Here is a 23,339-nt window from a genome sequence, read left to right on the forward strand (position 1 = left end):
TCATATTATTGACCTTCTGATGGAATGTCAAGTCACCCTTTTGTAGGTGGGGGATTAGTGGGTCTTATGACCTGAAGATGTCTTGAATAAACACAAAACCTAAAGTATTTTTAGGGAGATTGTGATAAGTATACATATAAATGAGCAAAGTTGTATCCCCTCAAAATTACTTAACACAACATTTTAAAATATGGAGTGAGAAAGCAGAAAGGTGTGGGTAATTAGAGAGGTGATGTGATGTGGAAAGGAGTGTTGCCAAGCACTCCTCAACAGCTGATATTTAACTCGTTACCACACAGTCACACGGATGGCTGGAGCCGGTGAGAGGCAAACCTTTTGGGAGAGAGAAGGGGGAGGGATGTGAGTTCAGTTCCCCCCCCTCCTCCCCTCCTCCTCACTTAAGTGTGGCTAATTGTGATAGGGAGATGAATTTGATACCATAATGATCCTTAATAAATTCTCCATGAGACATTTCCAATAAGATATCCTTAAATGAAATATTTCAATATGATAATATGATGGGAATTCCGTTAAAAAAAAGATACCGTAGTCAATAAAATCGATTCTAATATCGTTAGACACACCATTTGTTTTGTTTATCAAAATAATCCTCAATACTTATCTGAAAGTTTGGTTAAATAAATATATTTAAAAAAACAATAGATCTGTATGATACTGACATGCAAAGACAGTGTGGTATTTTCCAAGAGTAAACAATGCAGCTTATAGGATCCATTTATTTACCCAAACACCACTGTACACATAAAGGTTGTACCTCTCTAGTCCGGCATTCTGTGGTCCGGAAACTCCCGTGGTCCGGAACGATTTTAGTTTGCCCATGGAGAAAATTAATTTGAGTCTGATACTTTCGATGTTTGGCTAAATTTGGCCTTATTTACCCTACTTTTTTGGCGAATTACTACCTGTAATAAAGCAACATCCTAATTAACCAACGAAAATAACACAGATAAAGTTAAATTAAAACTAAAAACAACATAGAAAAGTTCTTATGTTCTTCAGCTTTAGCTTGAGTTGAACCTGATGACTTGGCAACTTCGTCATCCGAGTAAAAACACACACAACAACATTGGCTGTCTTTATGTTTTCAACTTTACCCCCACTGGTGGGAAGAATTTTTTTTTTAAATTCAGAAACATTAATTAAAATACATATATATGAACAGTAAATAAGTGTTGCTTTCTTATTCTTATGTAGATTAATGACGATATGTTTTCACATGTGCGCACTTACATACACGATCTCACTTTTTTCTTTACCATTAATGGTTAGCTACTTCCATTCCATTTATTAACATTAAATAGCATTACTTAAAACAACCATATTAATTTTACTACAGCTTCAACCAGGGTCTTAGTTTCAGTTTTATATGTAGAACCAATCAATCACTGGTTTTGTGAACATTGACGAAAACATTGCTGTCTCGTCTCCTCGCGTGTTTTAATATTCCACGTATTATAAATGAATTGTATTGTTCATTTTGCACACATAAACATTAATTCAATAAAAAAACATTAATTAAAAATATATGAACAGCAAATAAGTGTTGCTTTCATATTCTTATGTAGAGTAATGACAATATGTTTTCACATGTGCGCACTTACATACGCGCAGTCTCACTTTTTTCTTTACCATTAATGGTTAGCTACTTTTATTGTTCCATTTATTAACATTAAATAACATAACTTAAAACAACCATATTAATTTTTTACATTAATTTTGCTACAGCTACAACCAGGATCTTATTTTCTTCAGTTTTATATGTAGAACCAGTCAGTCACTGGTTTTGTAAAAACGAAAATAATGCCGTCTCGTCTCCTCGTGTGTTTTAATATTCTACATATTAATTAATTGTATTGTTCATTTTGCACACATAAACATTAATTCAATCAAAAAGACATTCAGTAATAAACAATAATGAATCTTTTGTACATAGAGAAATGACGCTGTTAACACAATTGTGCACGTCTCAATGTTGGCGGGCCGCTCAAACCTGTCGATATTCAAGTTTCCGCCGTCAAAATTTTAAATTGTGTAGTGGGTTTTTTTTGTGTCCAAATAAAAAACGTCGAATTAAAAACCTTCAATATGTCTTCAAAGAGACCATGAAGCAGTGAAAGTGGTGCTAGTGCTTCCAAGTGTATGCACAAGTCACTATCTATCCAGGAAAAGGGTGAATTTCCATGATCCGGAAATTTCCATGGTCTGGCACGGTCAGGTCTCGAGGTTGCCGGACTAGAGAGGTAAAACCTGTACAATATTGTTCATACTGTAAACAAAATAATGTATACTACTGTACTATACTGTATATTGTTCTCACCAGCAAATCCTGTCTAGCCTAGAGTAAGCTGACACTTCACTCAGCTGACTGTAATACATAACTGTAATCACATCTTAACACTTGTGATGGAAGTTGGGTGGGAGATGATTGGGTCATGTTACTAACCTGTCCTGATGCAATGTCAGAGCACCCATTGTTGGGTGGGGGATTACGGGGTCTTATGACCTGAAGATGTCTTGAATGACATTATTTTTTACCTACGGGGTATATACATAGTACTGTACTATATTGCATATGCAGGGTACAGGTATTAATAAGCACAGATTGTTACAGTAACGTATTTTTACTAATTAATGAAAAACAAATAAACAATATTGTATCATGAATGTGGCAGTAGTGGGGGGCCCTCCCAGATCACATTTACCCTTCAATGGACCCTTCCACCTCTCCCTCCCTACCTCCTTTTATTCACAGTATTCGTTATAAACTTCTAATTGTGTTAGATAGATGAATTTGATACCAGATTGATCCTGAATAGATTCCCTATGAAACGTTTCCAATTTGATGTCCTTAAATGACAGGTCGAACAATAAGGTAAAAATAAATATTTTACTGTATATGAAGGGTACTGGCATTAATAAACTCAAATTATTACAGAAACATATCTTTACTACAGTAATTAAGAAATAACAAATGAACAATATATTGCCCAATAAGAATAACAGAGGCAGATGAACCTTTTTGGGGGTGCACTGTCAGTTTCTACCCCCAAGGGTCTCCTCCACCACCAGTCTCTTTGTACAGAACTAAACAAAGAATTTACTTGAAATACAGTTGGCCCTTAACATACGCGGGGGTTAGGTAATAGAGATACCCGTGAATGTTAAAAATCCGTGTACTATTGCTGCCCCCCTCCCCCTAAAAAACCCCTGGCCCCCCTATGTCCTTATTTACCGTATATACCTGTGTGTAGTTCAAGTTTTTAAGACCAAATTATTTGGCAAAAAATTGGGGGTCAACCTCTGAACGGGTAATAGTTTCGTTACGTTGAAAAATATTTACCAGTAACTACCAGTAAACAATGGAAACGACGCACCACCAGCTGTGAGTGTCGGTACAGTTGCCAGGGCAGATCTCTTGCGTCATCATAGCAAGCTCAAAGTAGCCAAATGCATGGTATGGTATGCACAGGACGATGTAAAACATGAAGTATTCATTTTTTAAAGTTTATTTATAGATACTGTACATAAATTTTTGTTCATTACATTTCAAACATCAATCTTTGTTAATTAAATTTGAAACAAAAGAAAACTATGATACCGTATTTTCATTAAAATATTATATCACAAGTATATTTTACCTTAACTGTGACTGAATGAATTATTCTCAGAAATAAATATGGAAATGTAATATTTTGGCTGAAATGACGTACATATTACAGTGGAAAGTGGGATAAAATCATGACGAAAACAATGACTTTCGCTTTCTTTCGTTGTTCAAAAGATTTTACCGTAATCGCTTTTCAAATGGTTTTCAGTTAAAAAACTGTTGTACTGTACAGGTATTACAATAATATTCTATACTATCATTAGCCTCAATCCCACACCTGAAAATCATTCGAAAAGCGATTACGGTAACATCTTTTGAACGAACGAAAGCGAAAGTCATTGCTTTCGTCACAATTTTATCCCACGTTCCACTGTAATACGTACGTCATTTCAGCAAAAATATTACATTTCCATATTCTCAGAAATAAATAGTAGTTTTGTTGAAACGTAATGTACAGTATTTAATATTAAAATGCAAAAAGAGCTATAAAAACAATTAATACTGTACATTCGTAATGTACTGGCTGGCATCTCCACTCGTCCCTGCTTCCGCCAGTCACCACTCCTCCGCCTCCTCCACATCGTCACTACTGTTGTATTACAATAATATTTATCCTAATTCACTTGAATAAATACTACGATACCATATTTCTGAATATTTTCATTAAAATCCATCAAAATCATTTTCCTTGTCATCGTCTTCAGCACCAAACAGCTCCTTCCAGTCTTCTCCTTGAACAGGGCTAGAGGGTACGTGTTTTTTTAATCGTTTTCAGTTAAAAAACTGTTACATCACATGTATATTTTACCTAAACTGCGCCTGAATGAATATATTCTCAGAAATACATGGTAGTTTTGCTGAAACGTGATGTACTTCGATGTAAAATAGGATAAAATACATGACGAAAACAAAAGACTTTACCTGACCTTCCGATGTTCAAGAGATGTTATTCGTTTTTTTAATAGTTTTCGGTTAAAATACTGTTATATTACAATGATATTCTATTCATACTGTGCTTGATATACTACATTCACGGAAATGAAATATTTTTGCTGAAATGACGTATGTATTACAGTGGAAAGTGGGATAAAATCGTGACGAAAACAATGACTCGCTTTCTTTCGTTCAAAAGATGTTACCGTAATCGCTTTTCAAATGGTTTTCAGTTAAAAAACTGTTGCATCACAAGTGAATTAGGATAGAATATTATTGTAATAAGAGTTTTTTAACTGAAAACCATTCGAAAAGCGATTACGGTAACATCTTTTGAACGAAAGAAAGCAAAAGTCATTGCTTTCATCACTTTCCACTGTAATACGTATGTCATTTCAGCAAAAATATTACATTTCCATATTCTCAGAAATAAATAGTAGTTTTGCTGAAACGTAATGTATTTCAATGTAAATTAGGATAAACTACATGAAAACCAAAGACTTTACCTAACCTTCCGATGTTCAAGATATGTTACTCGTTTTTTTTAATAGTTTTCGGTTAAAATACTGTTATATTAGTGATATTCTATTCATACTGTGCTTGATATAATACATTCACGGAAATGTAATATTTTTGCAACTACAATGCTGATGTCAACACAAGCGTGGTTACAGTGAGACTGACTGAGTGAGGGAGAGCTATGCGTGTGTGTGTGTGTGAGAGGTAGCGGGAGCGGGAGCAGGCGGTGTGCAGTGTTCGGTGCCGCGCGCGATTTGAATGTACTTCAATTACTTCAATGTACAGAATATTCCTCCGGCGGGGCAATCCGCGTATTTGCGAATCCGTGAATGCTAAACTCACGTATGTGAAGGGCCGACTGTACTCTGTAACATTCGACACCATAATATCCTGACCACTGGAGCTAGTTATACAGACTTTTCCCTGTGAAAAAGCCATAATTTTGAGCAACATATTACTGTACTCAAATGTACTAAGCTAAAGGACTAAAATTTTTATCTTGTGTAAACTATGTGATGTCTATACTCAAATTATTCGCTATCTTGCAAGGATCCCAGAAATGTAAGTTATATTCTGCTAAGTTTAATCTGTGACATTTTATAAGATAAAAACTTCAAGCCTAAAACTACCTTCACCTTGTTTTGGGAATGTTTATTAGCCCAGAGCCCCCAAATTTTTTGTCAGAATCTTCTGAAATCCGGATTTACAGGGTCCAAATCTTCGAGGGTTCACTGTATATGCAAATTTGGGTATGAAAACCCTTAAGCGATAATTTAGATCATGCACAATTTTGCGTATGAAAACCCAAAGAGTGTTAAGTACAGTACTGGAAAGGGGAGACGACCTTGGTATTTGCATTTGTACGAGGAGTCAGAACAAGAATTGTATGCACTGATAAAAAGATGAAAGGTACATTAAGTAAAGCAGAAACAGTACAGTAGAACGTCAATTTAACGTGAGATACGTTCCAAGAAAGGTCGCTTTAAACCGAATTCACGCTAAATCGAAGTGTTGTTTCAATGGAAAAATTTTGTTTGATACTTGAGAGAAACACAAAATACTAACAAAGACTTTTATTAACTAGTAAATACAGTCTCTCCTTGACTTACGACGCACAGCGCGAACACTAATGTCGGGACTCGAAAATACGTAATGTGAAAAATATTTTATACGACCATGACCGTCGTATGTCCTGGTTGTCATAAGTCGAATACTGTATGTCGTAAGTCGAGGAGAGACTGCATGAGAAAAATATATGGTGTAATGATATATATGCAGCAAGCACTCCCTGCAGTTGAGTTGAGAGCTGGATGGTACTTATACAGGTTGTACCTCTCTAGTCCAGCAACCTCAGGACCTGACCGGTGCCGGACCATGGAAATTCACCCTTTTCCTGGATAGATAGTGACTTGTGCTTAAGCTTGGAAGCACTAGCACCACTTTCTCTGCATCATGGTCTCTTTGAAGACATATTGAAGGGTTAAATGTCGTATAGTAGCTTCTCAAATTTCGCGAGTTTTTAATTCAACGTATTTTATTGGAGCACACACAAAAAAAATAAATAAAAATTTTGACGGCGGAAACTTGAATTTCGACGGGTTTGAACGGCCCGCCAACGTGCAGACGACGTGCATAATCGTGTAAACAGCGTCATTTCTCCTATGTACAAAAGATTCATAATTGTTTATTACTGAATGTCTTTTTTATTGAATTAATGTTTATGTGTGCAAAAATGAGCAATACAATTCATTTATAATACGTAGAATATTAAAACACACAAGGAAATGACACAGCATTGTTTTCGTTCATTACAAAACCAGTGACTGACTGGTTCTACATATAAAACTGAAGAAAATAAGACCTTGGTTGTAGCTGTAGTAAAATTAATATGGTTGTTTTATGTAATGTTATTTAATGTTAATAAATGGAACAATAGAAGTAGCTAACGATAATGGTAAAGAAAAAAGAGAGATCGCGTATGTAAGTGCGCACACGTGAAAACATATCATCATTACTTTACATAAGAATATGAAAGCAACACTTATTTACTATTCATATATATTTTAATTAATGTTTCTGAATTTGTTTTTATTGAATTAATGTTTGTGTGTGCAAAATTAACAATACAATCTATTAATAATACGTGGAATATGATAACACACGATGAGACGAGACGGCTGCCGGCATTGTTTATGTTAAAGCTTAAAAAACCAGTGACTGATTGGTTCTACATATAAAACTGAAGAAAATAAGACCCTGATTGTAGCTGTAGTAAAATTAATGTAAAAAAATTAATATGGGTGTTTGAAATACCTGTAACGTTATTTAATGTTAATAAATGGTAAAAAAAAAAGTGGGACTGCGTGTATGTAAGTGCGCATATGTGAAAACATATCGTCATTACTCTACATAAGAATATGAAAGCAACACTTATTTACTGCTCATATATATTGAAGGGTTAAATGTTGTACTCTGTATAGACAAGCAGAGAGAGAGAGCGAGCGGCTTTGTTGTTGTTGTTTTTTTTTATGGGGATTAGCCTACCCGGGCATAGGTCACTGACCCACATTGGGGCCTGAGGGGCAAAAATTTAATACTCCTGTAATAATAATAATAATAATTTAGATACAAAAAAAAAAAAGCTGCCTATCTACCTATTGAACAAATTAAAATCGTTCCGGACCACAGGAGTTTCCGGACCACAGAATGCCGGACTGGAGAGGTACAACCTGTACTAATAATAATAATAATAATAATAATAATAATAATAATAATAATAATAATAATAATAAATGGTTTATTAATAGAGTTGCAGCTGGTGGCTGAAAATATACAGACTTACATTTGATTTAGACATAATGATATAATATGCATTGAATACATTTACAGGGCTGTACAGTACATAAATCAGGCGTTGTTTATTATTTTAACAATAGATGGGAGTACCGTCTGCTGCCTTGGGCCACTGGCCCTCCCCGACTGAGAGTATACACCCACATGCAACTTAGCCCATCTCATAGAATAAACAAAACATTGTTTTGTACAGGCTGTAGTATTATGCTAAAACAAACACTCATAAATAAACACAGCTAAAATTACGGGATGTGAAATGGTCTGTTTACTAGCAATCAGCTGATGGGGAGGGTGGTGGCTCTGGTGCCGCACTCCACCCATCTCTCGTCTGACTCGCTTTCCTCTCAACTTATTTTTTAATTACTTTATGCAGAGCCCAACTCGACCAGCTCATCATCCACAGCACTGTCTCGTGGTTTGGCTGTTGACACATCTGACGCGCGGGAAGCACTGGATGACGGCCGTGTCTGCCCTGATGTAGATGGGCCAGCTACCTCAGGAGCTGAAGGAATGGAAAACATTCATTAAATTATTGAATTTCTACCACCTAATTATTACATATCGTATACCCAAAATTTAATGTCTATTTTTCCAAGCAATAAACACTCAGTTTCATAACACGGTTTCATAACAAACTCGCCTGATGAGGATAATGGACGGAAGAATGAGGTGATTTTCTTCTGTTGCTGGGCCATAATCTGTTGAGCTAGCAGCCGAGTGTACGTAGATGCAGCCCGATTTAACGCCTCCACCACTTGCATACTGCGTTCCATATCAGGGTCATGTTGCAGTGCAGACTGGATGGCAGAAGTGGCGTGCTGCATAAACTCCCTCAATTTAGGAATTGTCAGTTCCTTCCCCACTGTTTGGGGCTTATCTGTAGCTTCTTCTTCTTCCTCGTGTTGTTTTGCCATTTCCACCATCTCCAAGACTTCTTCAGAAGTGAGAGGATCCTCCATGCTAACAAGCAGTTTAGTCACATCCTCTTCTTGGATTTCTTGAAATCCTGAATCACCTCTCACTTCCTTAACGAGCTTCATAATGTCTTTCACATCCTTGCCTTCATCAAAGCCCTTGAAATCATGGACTACCTCAGGCCACAGATTACACTACACTCCATTTAGTGCAGTTTCTGGCACACATTTCCACGCAAGTGTGATGTTAGTTATGGCATCTTTGATGGTGTAGCTCTTCCAAAACGTTGCTGCAGTCATCTTGTTGTCCTTGTTCATAGTTTCAGCAATTTGCCTCATGGTATTCTTAGGATAATATCTCTTGAACAAGGCAATAACACCTTGATCTAGTGGCTGAATAAGTGAAGTCATGTTCGGAGGGAAGAAGGTCAAGTTTACATCATTATTCACACTGCACAGGTGTTTGGAGTGGCTAGATGCATTGTCCATGAGAACCAAGGCCTTGTTGCTAAGGTTCAATTTTTTTTTTAATTTTCGATGAATGGGGTGGCATGGCTGATGTACCACACATCGAAAATATTGGAAGTCATCCACGCTTTCTTGTTTGACTGCCAAATTACAGGAAGTTTCGGGATGTGCACATTTTTCAAGGCACGAGGTCTAGCTGAGTGGTGGATGACGAGTGGCTTCATTCGTGCGGTGCCTGATGCGTTTGCCATGAAGCGAATCGTCAGTCTGTCCTTGCTGACCTTAAACCCTGGTGCTTTTTCTTCACTCTTCATTAGATATGTTTTCTTGGGCATTCTTTTCCAATACAGTCCAGTTTCATCACAATTCCACACTTGGCAAGGAGAATAACCATTTTCTAACACTATATCCTTCATATCCTCGGCCGCCTCCGCGTTGGCAGATGCAGCTTCACCCAAAAGCGTCACATTCCGTAGCCTTGTCCTTTTGATAAATTTGTACAGCCAGCCTGTACTTGCTGTGAACTTACTGTCTTTGATGGACTCCCCTTCCTTAGCAAGTATCCGAGACTGTACAATGATCCCTCGGTTAACGAACGCCTCGGTTAGCGAATTACCTTCCATAAGAATCTTCAATTCAGTTAACGAAAAAAATTCGGTTAACGAATTCCTCTCAACATGTTTTCGCTTGCTCACCAGCTGGAATATTAGTCTGCTAATACAGTAATCGGTTCTAGGGCTTAAATTCGTTACCATTTAAGTAAATATCAAGAAGGTTGTACTATTCAATAATTTTCCATGTTTTATATAAAAATTTTTAGTCATTTTAACAATTATTTAACATAATTGAAGTACAGGAAACTAGTTTTTAGTGAGCCAAACAGCCACTTGACTCACCCAGCATGGCGTCAGTTTGTGTCTCTGCTCAGTGGAGGTAACATCTTGCTTGAGACTCTCTTGAACATAAACTATTTTTACGTTTTTACAATACAATTATTGGTCATTCTGAAATTTATTTTACATATTGACAATATATAGTGCAGTGCAGTGTTGATTTAAAGAAAATAATCTTGAATTACACCTATTGAACTTAAAATTTTATGGGTGAAATGACGGCATGAAGCATGGGGTGATTTCTCTTCCACCCCCACTTCCTTCTCTTCTCCCTTCTCCTCCACCCCCACTTTTAATTCCCATCATCATCATCATCATCATCAACCAGGAGCCTTCTACATACACACCTCAAAGTAAGTGTACTTTTCTGCATTTATTTTGACTTTGTATGTAATTTTCGGTGAGCTGGAACCAATTACCCAAAATCCCATTGAAACAATGGTTTCGGTTAACGAACGACCTTCTAGAACGAATTGTGTTCGTTAACTGTGGGACCACTGTATTTCATAGGCTTGGTTTTGCAGCATGGGGCCAGTGAGAGGAAGTTTTTGGCACTGCATGTCTTCTACCCATAACTAAAGTGCTTCTTCCATCTCACCATACATAGCACTCTCCCCCTGAGAAAGCCAACCTCTTTGACACCTTATTCTCCTCTAATTCCACCTTAGACAATTGCCACTCTACCCCTCCTACCCCTCCTACTGAACCTATGCACTTTCCTATAATCTCCACTCGCAGGGTTGCCGGTGTGTTATCCAGGTTGGATGTGAGTAAGGCGCATGGACCGGACGGAATACCCCCTCGTGTTCTGAGGGAGTGTGCTGAAGCCCTGGCCCCTGTGCTTGCTCGCCTCTTTTGCCTTTGCCTCAAAACCAAAACTTTTCCTTCTTCTTGGAAGCATGCCTTGGTTCAGCCCATCCCGAAGAAGGGTGACCATTCTAATCCCTCTTAACTATCGCCCCATTGCCCTAACTTCATCCCTCTCAAAGATTTTCGAAACTATCTTGAACTTCCATTTTCTCCGTCACCTTGAACGCCTTTCTCTTTTGTCGGATCACCAGTATGGCTTTCGCCAGGCAAGATCTACTGGTGATCTGCTCTCCTATTGCACCCATCTTTGGTCATCCTCTCTTAAGGATTATGGGGAAACTTTTGTCGTGGCCCTCGACATCTCCAAAGCATTTGACAGGGTATGGCACAAGTCTTTGCTATCTAAACTTCCCTCTTTTGGTTTCTCTCCCCCACTTTGTTCTCTCATCTCTAGCTTCCTTGAGAATCGATCCATGGCAGTTGTTGTCGAGGGATCGATTTCTCGCTCTTTCTCTACCAATAGTGGCGTCCCACAGGGTTCTGTTCTTTCACCAACTCTCTTTCTTCTTTTTATCAATGATTTACTTCACACTACAACTAATTCTATCCATTCTTACGCCGATGATTCTACTCTTCACTCTTCCTCACATTTTCCCCTTCCTCCTAACTCTCAAACTAGATCTGTTTCTAGAACTGATATCATTACTTCTATCAACGCGGATCTGTGCAGCATCTCTGAATGGGGAGATACAAACTTGGTTAAGTTCAATAGTAACAAAACTCAATATTTACCAATTACACTTTGTAAAGTAGACGATCTCCCACCAATTACATTTCAGGACGCTATCATCCCCCCAAATTCTGAAATAAATATGTTAGGCCTCACCATTTCCTCCAATATGTCCTGGAAATCACACATCCTTAGTATAACTAAAGCTGCCTCCCGAAAGTTGGGAATGCTGTACAGATGCCGCAGCTACTTCACTCCTGAGCAGTTGCTCCAAGTATATAAGGGATTCATTCGTCCTAACTTGGAGTACTGCTCTCATATCTGGGGTGGCTCTTCTTCTGTCCAACTATTAGATAGGGTGGAATCAAAGGCATTTCGTCTTATTAACTCTCCTCCTTTAGTCGACAATCTCTCTCCCCTTTCTCTTCGCCGTAATGTTGCTTCACTCTCTCTCTTTTACAGGTACTTTAACGGGCAATGTTCAGGGGATTTGGCATCCTGTGTACCGCCGGTAAGGCCGTGGTTTCGAAACACACGTCTTGCCTGCGGTGCCCACCATTTCTCTGTGGATATCGGTCACACGAGAATAACCCGTTATAGTACCTCCTTCTTTCCTCACACAGCCAAACTGTGGAATGCTTTGCCTTCTTCTGTGTTTCCATGCTCTTACAATCTGTCTCACTTTAAAAAGCTGGTTTTCCGGCATCTTCGTGGTGTAGATTAATACAGTATAACCTTTTTTTCTATATTTTCAATTTCTTTCCGTTCTTTTTTCGCCCCCCAGGCTCCGTTGTGGGTCGTTTGACCTGTGCCCGGGTGGGCTAATTCAAAAAAAACTCTTCAGGTGGAGTTTACCCTTGGCAACATCTGGTGAAGCATAGGCTGCTCTAATTTTCTTCTCGTTGAGCTTTAAAGTGCGGACAGAGCTCTCCAACAGTCTAAATTGACGTCCCACACTTGAAGCACCATTTCCACGCTGCAGTGCTTCCAGCACCTTGATTTTCTGCTCCAGTGTAATTGTTTGTCTTGATTTCTTGGCCTGTGGAGTAGTTAATGATGTAGTAGCTGGCCTCTTGGACATAATGGTGATGGTTGATACACGTGGGAAGAGATAGTCTCACACAGTATGTCCGTTCACTAGAGCGTCAGCGTGAGAACTGAGGGTGTATGGGGGTGTGGGAGGGTGGCGGGCAGCCGTGTAGTGTGTTCAGAGACGCGTTTGGTGGGAAACATTAGGTGCGAAATTTAAGGTGGCGGGCAGCCATGTAGCGTGTCCAGAGACGCGTCTGGTGGGAAACATTAGGCTTGAAATTTAAAATATGATGCGCCTTGATTGACTCGGGCAATATGTGAAAAAGTGTGGGTAAATTAATTGATAATTTTGAGGATCCAAAGAGTTCATTACAGTGGTCCCTCGGTTAACGAGCACAATTCGCTCCAGAAGGTTGCTCGTTAACCGAAACCATTGTTTCAATGGGTTTTTGGGTAATTGATTCCAGCTCACCGAAAATTGCCTAAAATCAACAAAAAAAGGTAGTAAAGTACACTTATTTTGAGGTGTGTATGTAGAAGGCTCCTGGATGATGATGATGATGTGAATTAGAATGGGGGTTGAGGAGAAGGGAGAAGAGAAGGCATTGGGGTGGAAGAGAAGTCACCCCATGGCGCCATTTCACCCACAAAATTTTAGTTTTCTTGGTGTAATTCAAGATTATTTTCTTTAAATCAACACTGCACTGCATTATATATTGTCAATATGTAAAATAAATTTCAAATTGACCAATAATTTGCTTGGAAACAGAAAAAAGCATTTAGTTGAAGAGCGTCTCAAGCAAGATGTATGGTGTGTTGGCAGGCTGTTTGGCGCGCAAAAAACTAGCTTCCTATACTTCAATTATGTTCAATAATTGTTAAAATGACTAACAAATTTTATATAAAACTTTTAAAATTATTGAATAGTACAAACTTCTTGATATTTGCTAAAATAGTAAGGAATTTAAGCCCTAGAACAGATTACTGTATTGGCGGACTAATACTACAGCTGGTGGACCGCCAAATGCACGCGAAAACATGAGGGGCGCTCGTTAAAAACTCGTTAATCGAAGGATTGCTCGTTAACCGAAGTTAAGAATCTTATGGAAGGTAATTCGTTAATCGAAATCTCGTTAACCGAGGCACTCGTTAACCGAGGGATCACTGTATACAGTATGTGTAACTTTTACATAAGTGAAGATTTTTAACCCCTTGGGTACAAGGGAATATTCTGTGCTCAATAAAATCATCTGGCATTAACCAAATAGAAAGGTCAAACTGACATCCAGTAGTCAAGGGGTTTAGTTTCAAATGCAAATAAAATTTGATAGTTTGGAGGTTCAAATACAGTACAAGAAACAGATGAGTAAAGACGAACAGTTATGAAGTTGTTGGAATGAAACGATTGTATGCAGAACCTTGAAATGGGTTTCAAAAATGTATAAAATGACTTAAGCTGTGTGATAAGAGATTTAGGGGTGAGTGAATTTGTCTTTACGTTGTTGCCCTTAACCCTCTCGCACACGAAATAAGTTTTAAGTTTTCCAGTTCCAAGATCACATCCCTGAGGCCCCCAGGGCGGGCGAGACAGCTCACCGTGAATTTGTTTTTAATGGCATAAACCATATATCTTTCTTTGGCTTTGTAACTGATTGCTCTGCAACATAATCCCCCCCCCCAAAAAAAAATAATACAAGTACTGTATATAATTATTTTTTCTCGCTTCTAATAAACATGAGAAAAAATACACACCAATACATTCACAACTTCCTCGCTCAAAATTGTCTGAGCCAACTGCTAGAAGCTTATATTTCTCATTTTTTAATTTCGCGAGCACTACCTAATGTAACCAAGTCTTATATTTGGCGTAAAATATTGTGAATTTCGCGAGATACAGCCAGCTGAATGCTGGCCACCGTCTTGAATGACATCACACCCCTCATCCCAGTTACAGTCATTTCTGCTTCAACACGTGTTTTGTCAACGCGAATTGGTTGCAACGCGATTGATGAATAGGGAAACGCTGTTTGTAAAACGCGAACCTTTGCATATGAATGTTGGCTATAGCACGATTCCATCCTCAACGTTTTAAGCGTGGCACAGGGTTATGCAATGTTTACAGTTCACGTTCACCATCACATGTTCAATCGATTAGTGTCTTTTGTTTGTGAAGTGTTTTTTGAGAGGTACTCTATAAATTTATTTTTTTTTGCAAATTTAGCTGTTACCCATAAATACTGTATGAAAATAATAAGTAAAAAGAATGTTTCGCAGTGACGACTAACAACAGTTTGCACCAGCGCTTTCTGTTTACATCACATGATCAGTTGAAATGCGTGGCTTCTGTCAATTACTCCGTGATTTTCGCTATTTTCTCCAATTCTGTTGTGTTAGTGATGAATATGGAAAGACAAGGTAAGAAGAATGTTTCCAAGAAGCGTTCTGGTGATCGAATTGCCGGTGGTGAACGTAAAAGAGGTTTACAAGAACGCAACTACTTTGTTGTAGCCCGCGCCATCCTGACGACCGCCCGGGCTGTTATTGTGTGCTTTTTTGGGTAGTGTTACCACCTGTCGAGTCAAGATAATGGCCTCTACCTCTACTGAGGGTCCTACTGGTGCTGGTGGGACAGACCCACCTAAGTGGCCGAATAAGGAAAAGGAGAAGTGGGACTATCATGAGGGAGTTAAGTTTGCCAAGTATCCAATGCAGGATAAGCAGCGTGTGATTAAATTACTTGAGGAAGGCCTAAAAACTAGTTTCCGGAAAGCACAATCAAGTCAATAAAGGCAGAATTTGTGTCACTTCGAGGTTATAAATGAGAATAGCAGAGGTTGATGTAGAGTGATGTATATTGTTATTTTTCCCATTAGTTTATTTATTTGCATTTGGCGAATTTGAATTTGGCGCAATTTTTCCAGTCTATATTACTCGCGAAATACAAGATCTTACTGTATTGCATCTTGAAGCCAACACTAAGGAAGAAAATGGTACTGATAAAATTCATCCCCTTTCAGACTTTTTTTTTTGAAACATTGTTATTGTATAGCTTGATACGGTAATGGCTTTTGAAAACTAAAGTTTCTCTGTAAATATGAAAAAAATATTATATTACACAACCATCACTTCGCTTCTCTAACACTAAAAAAAATAGTTACATGGAGTAGGGTAAGCACTGTAATCCAGGCTATGAGACAGTCCACATGGAGTTATGGAAATTTAAATGGACACGGCTCACACTCAACGTCCGACTGCTGAGATAATACTGCGCATTTGTCATTCAGGTCTTCCCTTCCTATGGGCCTCAAAAGTTGCCAATTAGTTCATTTGATAGAACTTACTTGCTACTATGATGCATCAAAATTTGATGCAATTCTGTTGAAAACTTAATTTTTGCAGATTTTTTTTAAAGTTTGGTGACTCGATTTGTCACCGTGAAGTTGGTCTTATCATGAATCGCATCATCATGCATGAGAGGGTTAAGCTACAGTCACACTAGAGTTTCTACCCAGAATAAATCCACCATAGTGTTGATTTTTCAACAAACTCCTCAAATTGTGTCTACAGCGACAAGTTATTTGTTGTCGAAGGTGGGACGATGCGGAGCATCTCAAAATCCACGGTACGGTGGGTTGACATTTGCTAAAAGAGTCTATTGTATTCATAAAATTTACAACATTCTTATTTTTTCTTATTTATGTACAAAAATATAAAAATTGTATTTCAGTATCAAAACACGAGCAAAAACATCATAGTAAATAAAAATTGATAATTATACATCACGACAGGAATTTCATTTGACTCTAGAGTACTTGTGTCACTTTTGTAAACAAACATCACCTGGATGCTATAATTGTTTCTTTTTCGTCTTGGTCTTCTTTAACAGGACCACACATCTCACTAAAGCTGTTAATGCTGACATAGAAACATATAATGAAGCCATCCTGCTCTCCAATTGAGCTCAAACTAGCTGGGTGCTTGGCCAATGGTTCCTTTCACCAGTGTGTGGATGGTACCGTTGACTTATGCCTGTAGGTGAAATGCTATCTTGGATTTATTGCATGGAAGATTCTAATGTGACCATCGCTTTATACATTGCACCAGTTATCCTGTATTATTTTCCAGTTGGGTTACAGTGGTTAGGTTCTGACCCCTATCCTTGTCCTGCCAGCTTCTGGTAAATTGAGGGTTGTAGACCTATTTTATAGCAAAGTGGAAAAGCATAACCGGTTTCCCATCCTCTGCCTGCTGAATCTTTTACTTTTGCGAGCTCACGTGATCACTGCTTTGATTTGGGCATCACGATATTTTTCACAACTACAGTGTTATTTCCAATAGCCGGAGCATTTGGTGCAGAGAACTTCCAGGAATGGGAGATTTGCGGGTAACGAGACGACTCTCAAAGCTGGAAAAATCCCTCATCCCTGGAATTTTCCGTGTAACGGAAAAATTTTCTCTGAAGTTTCAGAAATTGCCTATTACATCCTCTCTCGAACCTGGAAAAATATCCCCCATTCATGGACTTTTCCGGGAACCATACAGGAAAATTTCTCGTAATTTCCGGAAAATGAGCCTGATTTTCATCTCTCAGACCCGGGAAAAAAACCTTCCCCCTCTTTCCCCCTGGAATTTTCAGGGTATTGGGAAATTTTATAAATTTTCTGGAAAATGTGTCCCTTGGAAAAATTTTCCTAAAGCCAGAATTTTCCAGAAAATTCCAGCTCGGAAACAATTTTCCAAGAAAATTTCAATTCCGGCTGTCAGAGACTTCCAGGGTCGAAAGATTCCGGCTAACAGATTTATTGCTGATCCACTTGATAGTTAAGCCCTGTGACCATGACAGGCTCTAGCAGGGGATAGTTGTGGATGATTTTATGATTTCATCCAACATTTTTTTGAGGCCCATCACTTGAAGAATTAGTATGAAAAAGGTGAAACCCAAGTTCACCAACTTATTTTAAAAGGATATGAAATCAACAGAAGGGAGTCAGATCTTTCATTAACCGCAATCCACAAAGCTACAATATTGACAGTTAAGCCAACTGACTGGGTCTCTACTCTGATTTTCTCTTGTACACTTTTAAGTGTCACCTTTTGGCCAATAAATTACTATAACACTAAACAGAAGATACACACAAGGCCACAGTGAATATTACACATGTATACACTTCATCACATTTCAGTTTTCTCAAATTTATAGATTCAGAAGCCAACTAACATCCCACAATTTAAAAAATAATATTTTTTTTTTACTTGTGCAACAAGTCAGATTGTATACAAAAGTGAATTCTTAAATATAATTGATAAATAATCTAAGTTACGGTGTTTTCAATAGTTAAGAGTTCAGGTCAAGGGAGCTCCTTAAACACTTCAAGTACTGTACTGTTCCTCATCTTTCAGGGTAATGTTAACATGACTTTTCCCTTACCGTTCATTTTAAGGCTGCCATGACTAAAGTTCCTCACCATTCATTTTAAGGTTGCCATAAGCTGGGACTCATTCTTCACCTTTCATTTTGTTGCCATGTACCATCCCTCAACTTAGCACTTAATGTTGTTCTTAGATAAATTTAAGGGTAATTCATGCCAAGTAAGATCTTACTGATCCATTAGATAACACTTAAGTCTGCACATAACAGTGTTACAGAAAATTAGAATACTGTACAAGTTTAAATTTTACATGGCTTAAACTGAAAAACCAAATATAGCAATATTCCTCATCATTATCTTGCCCCACCTCAGCTTCCACTATACAGTATACTGGGTAAACTATACACAATACACTACAGTATACCAAAAATATGTTCAACCTACAGTTCTGTATATTGATGCGGAAACCATGGCATTACTGGAACATCATTAATTCACTACTGGAGGAGGTAGGTTGAATCACACAGGTGGACAGAATTTGCATGGCAATTATTCACTATGGCAGGCAAAAAATGGGTCATTTGGTTGTGTTTAAGTCCCTGGACTAATGGTTACCTCACTCCAGAGAAGAGGAATCCACTCATTATGAAATAACACAGCAACTGTTAGCTCAGTTGAATACTATCCAAATACCTACTCTCTACATTTTTGTCAGCAACAATATGTAAACAGGTATCTAGATTAATATTAAGGTCATTTGGAATGGATACATTGATAGTAATTAAATGAGCTATTGTTATATTGTTACTTGTTGGCAACTTCCAGAAATAGCACATCTAATTACTAGCAATCTGTTGCTGTTCTACTTCTGAGCTGTTACACTAGACAGAGTAATATAAGGATACTAACAACAGGGAGGGTTTCACACCAACCTATGTCTATTTTTGTCATTACAATCAGTATTACCCTAATCCCCATAATTGACATTAAAAGCCTTTACTATTTTCTTCGCTCAAGAATTATATGTAATGCACATAGCAAATAGCTAAATTTCTTTAATCACTGAAAAAGAAATACTGTACATTAACTGACATATCTTTGAATATCAATTTTAAGTACTTGTGCAACAAGTAAATGGAAAATCACAGGAATGTAGTAGTCAGAGGTAAATACACTAAACCCATGAATTTAAAAAGTAAAGGGAAGTGGGAATTCATAAACCACAACAATGTTAATCATACGCAGCTTTGTCCTTTGAATGAACTGTGTACATACTACAAATTGCTACAAATATACCGATGCAAGAAATGTTTAGTAGTAAACAAAATTTTTTATTAATTTTCTAACATAATAATCAACTAGACATTTAATGGTGTCAAATCAACTATGCCAGTACTGTATATGTTTGGTTTAGAATATAAGAGGTAAGTTCATCAGACAGCCCACTCATGGGAAAGATTTTACAATTAATACTTGATGTACATCATTAATACATTATATAGAATGATGTGAAAGCAAGTACTTAAGACAAAATTTGGCTGTTTCAAGACAATTAAAGCAGTTTTTAAACTGGGAAACTTTGAAAACTAAACTGCTTCTGATGGGTTTATTGCATTACTACTGTAATTGCATCCAATTTTTTGCACACCATATTAAAGATTAAACATCACTCGTTATATAAATAAGGCCTACTAGAGTTCATATACAGGTATCCCGCATTTCCCTCATTTAACGATGGGGTTGTGTTCCAGAAAATCTAACGTTAAGCAAAATTTCCATTGAACGAGGATAACACAGAAGCACGGGGGCAAACAAGTTATTCAAATGGCAGGAAGTAAAATACTGAATACAACAGTACTCCCTCACTTTAAAGGAGTTCACTATAAACAAATGATTTATTAACACCAAAAATTCTATATAAACCATGTGGTTCAGTTACAATGCTTTAGTGAGCACAAGGTAGGCCTAATCCAAACCAATTTCAAATTGCACGAAAAAAACAAAAAAAAATAAACAATAAAATTGGTACATAGCATATCATAAAATACAATAGCACATATTTCATGTGCAAAAAAGGTCCTTCCCCACTAAAACCATCCTCGGGGTAATGTGACACAGTTCGGCCATGCAGTCACCCAGCTGACTCAAACGTGTAGCTGCTGCCGCGCTGTGTGTATGCCATGATGTCACATAGGGGGAGACAGCGCAGCTGGGCTGGCGATGCAGTTACAGCCTACTACCTCCACACATACATACACACCCATGCTCTTAATTTTTCTTGTTTAAAGTTTTATATTATATTTGAGCCACATTTAGAGAATTGTAATGATTTTTCCACAACTTTTATTGTTTCATTACATGTAATAATGGCAACATGCAATGCCATCTCACATGCTACCTAATCCCTAGTTTTTGCTTCCCAGCAAGTCGAGCTATCGCTAAACCGAATTTTTGCCTAACGTTACGCGAGAAAGGGTGTCAAAACACATTTTACCGCTAATGGGAATTAATGCTAATCAAGGGATACCTGTATACTAAACTATACATCATCAAAAAGCCCTTTGTCAGGCTTATGGGTTCGGGCTCTAGAGTACTGAGTTAACCCCGAGAACCCAGACATTCTGCCACTCCCACGACCACCCTCCAGGTCTTCCTCCATGGTCAAAGAGGAGGTGGTTGTACGTGAAGAATAATCAGAAATGTTTTCTGAACCACCAAGAAGTTCTAACTGAGCTGATTCAGAAGAATCATCTCGTTTCAATGGTTTGACAAGCTCCTCTGCTCGCTGTCGTGCTGACCTAAATAGGAAAATATATATATATATATATAATTCATGTAGATCTACAATGAAAACGTGGATAAGATAAATCTTGATAAAATCACACGGGAAAAAGGAAACAATGGAGCACCTTAGCTTTCGTCTTTATTCAAGACATCTTCAGAGGCAACTGGATTACATGGACAGAGAGAGGCTTAAATATACAGGGTGACCTTAAAAACATGAGGTCAGGTCATAATGATGTCATCCACTAATCCCCACACCAACACACACGTAGAGGAGCTTAAGAGAAGGGGGGTGACGTGACTAGTCAGGTCAGGTCAAAAATAAGGGACCCACAAAATAACTATCATACATCTAGATCAAAGGTTTTCAAAGCATTTTTAACCTTGGGCCACTGACAAAATAAATTTATGTAACATATTATCAGTTTTGAACTGACCATCACTAAGGTTTATTGATTTTAATTCCTTAATCAAACTAGCTTCAACCAGAAGTCTTTCTGTGACACAAGATGATTTAAACACTTCTAAGCTTTTTTCCCAAGCAATGGGATGATTATTATTCCTAACATGAACGAACAAGGCACTGCTTTCAGATGCTGTTCTGATATTGTACTTATGTTGTTTGATTCTGAGCTGCAGTGTTTTTCCTGTCTGTCCTACATAATTACAATTACATTTGCTACATTGAATACAATAAACACTTCCATTTACATTCAAACTTGGGCTATTTCTTATTAACATATTGGTAATGGTTGAGTCATACTTGAAAACAACATTAATATTTAGTAGCTTGAGGGACCGAACTAACGGGACAAATGCATTACGATTAGTGATGGTCAGTTCAAAACTGATAATGTGTAACATAAATTTATTTGTCAGTGGCCCAAGGTTAAAAATGCTTTGAAAACCTTTGATCTAGATGTATGATAGTTATTTAGTGGGTCCCTTATTTTTGACCTGACCTGACTAGTCACGTCACCCCCCTTCTCTTAAGCTCCTCTACGTGTGTGTTGGTGTGGGGATTAGTGGATGACATCATTATGACCTGACCTAATGTTTTTAAGGTCACCCTGTATATTTAAGCCTCTCTCTGTCCATGTAATCCAGTTGCCTCTGAAGATGTCTTGAATAAAGACGAAAGCTAAGGTGCTCCGTTGTTTCCCTTTTCCCGTGTGATTTTATCAAGATATAATATATATATATATATATATATATAATATATATATATATATATATATATATATATATATATATATATATATATATATATATATATATATATACAGCTAGACCCCGACTTACGACTGCTTCGACTTACGACCGTCGGGACTTACGACCGCCGCAGTTGTGACCATTTTTTTTTCAAATGACGCACGCATTTTCTATACCGAAACGTTTCCAGTTAATGTAGTCTCCATGTATGATTAGAAAATTATGGGGGCCCCATGTGCATTCAGCTGACTACATTAAAGGTAAGTGCTCAGTCACACTGTATCCATTCCTTATTATTTATTACTTTCACTGTACTGTATCCATTCCTCATTATTTATTACTTTTACTGTACTGTATTTCATTGTAGATTTTTTATTAAAAAAAAAAAAAATTTTTTATCTATGTCGGACTTACGACCATGTCTGACTTACGACCTGGATTTGGGTCCCTAACCCCGTCGTAAGTCACTAGCTGTGTGTGTGTGTGTGTGTGTATATATACATATATATATATATATATATATATATATATATATATATATATATATATATATATATATATATATATATATATATATATATATATATATATATATATATATATACACAGTCAACCCTCGCTTTACGCAGTCCCACATTACGCATTTCCACGTTTACGAGGTACCCTGCCGAAACCGGAATGCTCACATTCCGCGGTGCGTGTATCCCTTTACGCGGAGAGCAGCTGGCGAGCCGCGCCATTTTTGGATCCAAACCTCCTGCCATCTCTCCCGCCCTCTCCCACCATCCGCCATGCTGTGTAAGCGGCGCGAGTACGTTGCGCAGTGTGTGTCTTTGTTGCGTTATCAGTGACGTCATATGACGTATCGGACTGTAATTGGGCCATGCATCCTTACCTCCCTCCGCTGCTAGCTGTGATTGGTTTAAAGTAATATGACGTGTCCACCCGCGGGAGGGAGGGAGGAAAGACGACGCTTGACCTAGCCGCGGCAGTTTCATCCCTCCAGGCCACACCGTGTAAATGTGCATCCATTGTTCTGTAAAATGGCTTCCGCCGGACCACCGCCCCCAGAGAGAAACCTTTCCTTACCTGGACCCAGCCGCCCTAAGCCAAAAAGACACAACGTTCCTGAAGCTACGAGGTGAAGTACAAGATCATCCAAGAGTTGGAGAAAAGAACAAGACAGGTTGATTT

The 23,339-nt window shown here is 38.0% G+C and overlaps 1 protein-coding gene across 3 annotated transcripts in view; it reads right to left on the reverse strand.

Annotated features, from left to right (window-relative positions):
- Positions 1–7,936: 7,936 nt before the first annotated feature.
- Positions 7,937–23,339, reverse strand: part of LOC121870604 (LMBR1 domain-containing protein 2 homolog) — a 47,493-nt gene continuing 32,090 nt past the window's right edge. For 2 of the 3 annotated variants that reach the window (XM_042372438.1, XM_042372437.1), the window contains exon 12: positions 17,763–20,947. In XM_042372438.1, coding sequence (XP_042228372.1) covers positions 20,689–20,947 — 259 coding nt within the window. In that variant the 3' untranslated portion in view covers positions 17,763–20,688. Of the gene's footprint in view, positions 8,436–17,762; positions 20,948–23,339 lie in introns of those variants that run through there. The other variant, XM_042372439.1, reaches the window with a different exon arrangement.

This window comes from Homarus americanus, unplaced genomic scaffold (genome assembly GCF_018991925.1).
Source record: "Homarus americanus isolate GMGI-L3 unplaced genomic scaffold, GMGI_Hamer_2.0 scaffold56333, whole genome shotgun sequence".
Lineage (NCBI taxonomy): Eukaryota > Metazoa > Arthropoda > Malacostraca > Decapoda > Nephropidae > Homarus > Homarus americanus.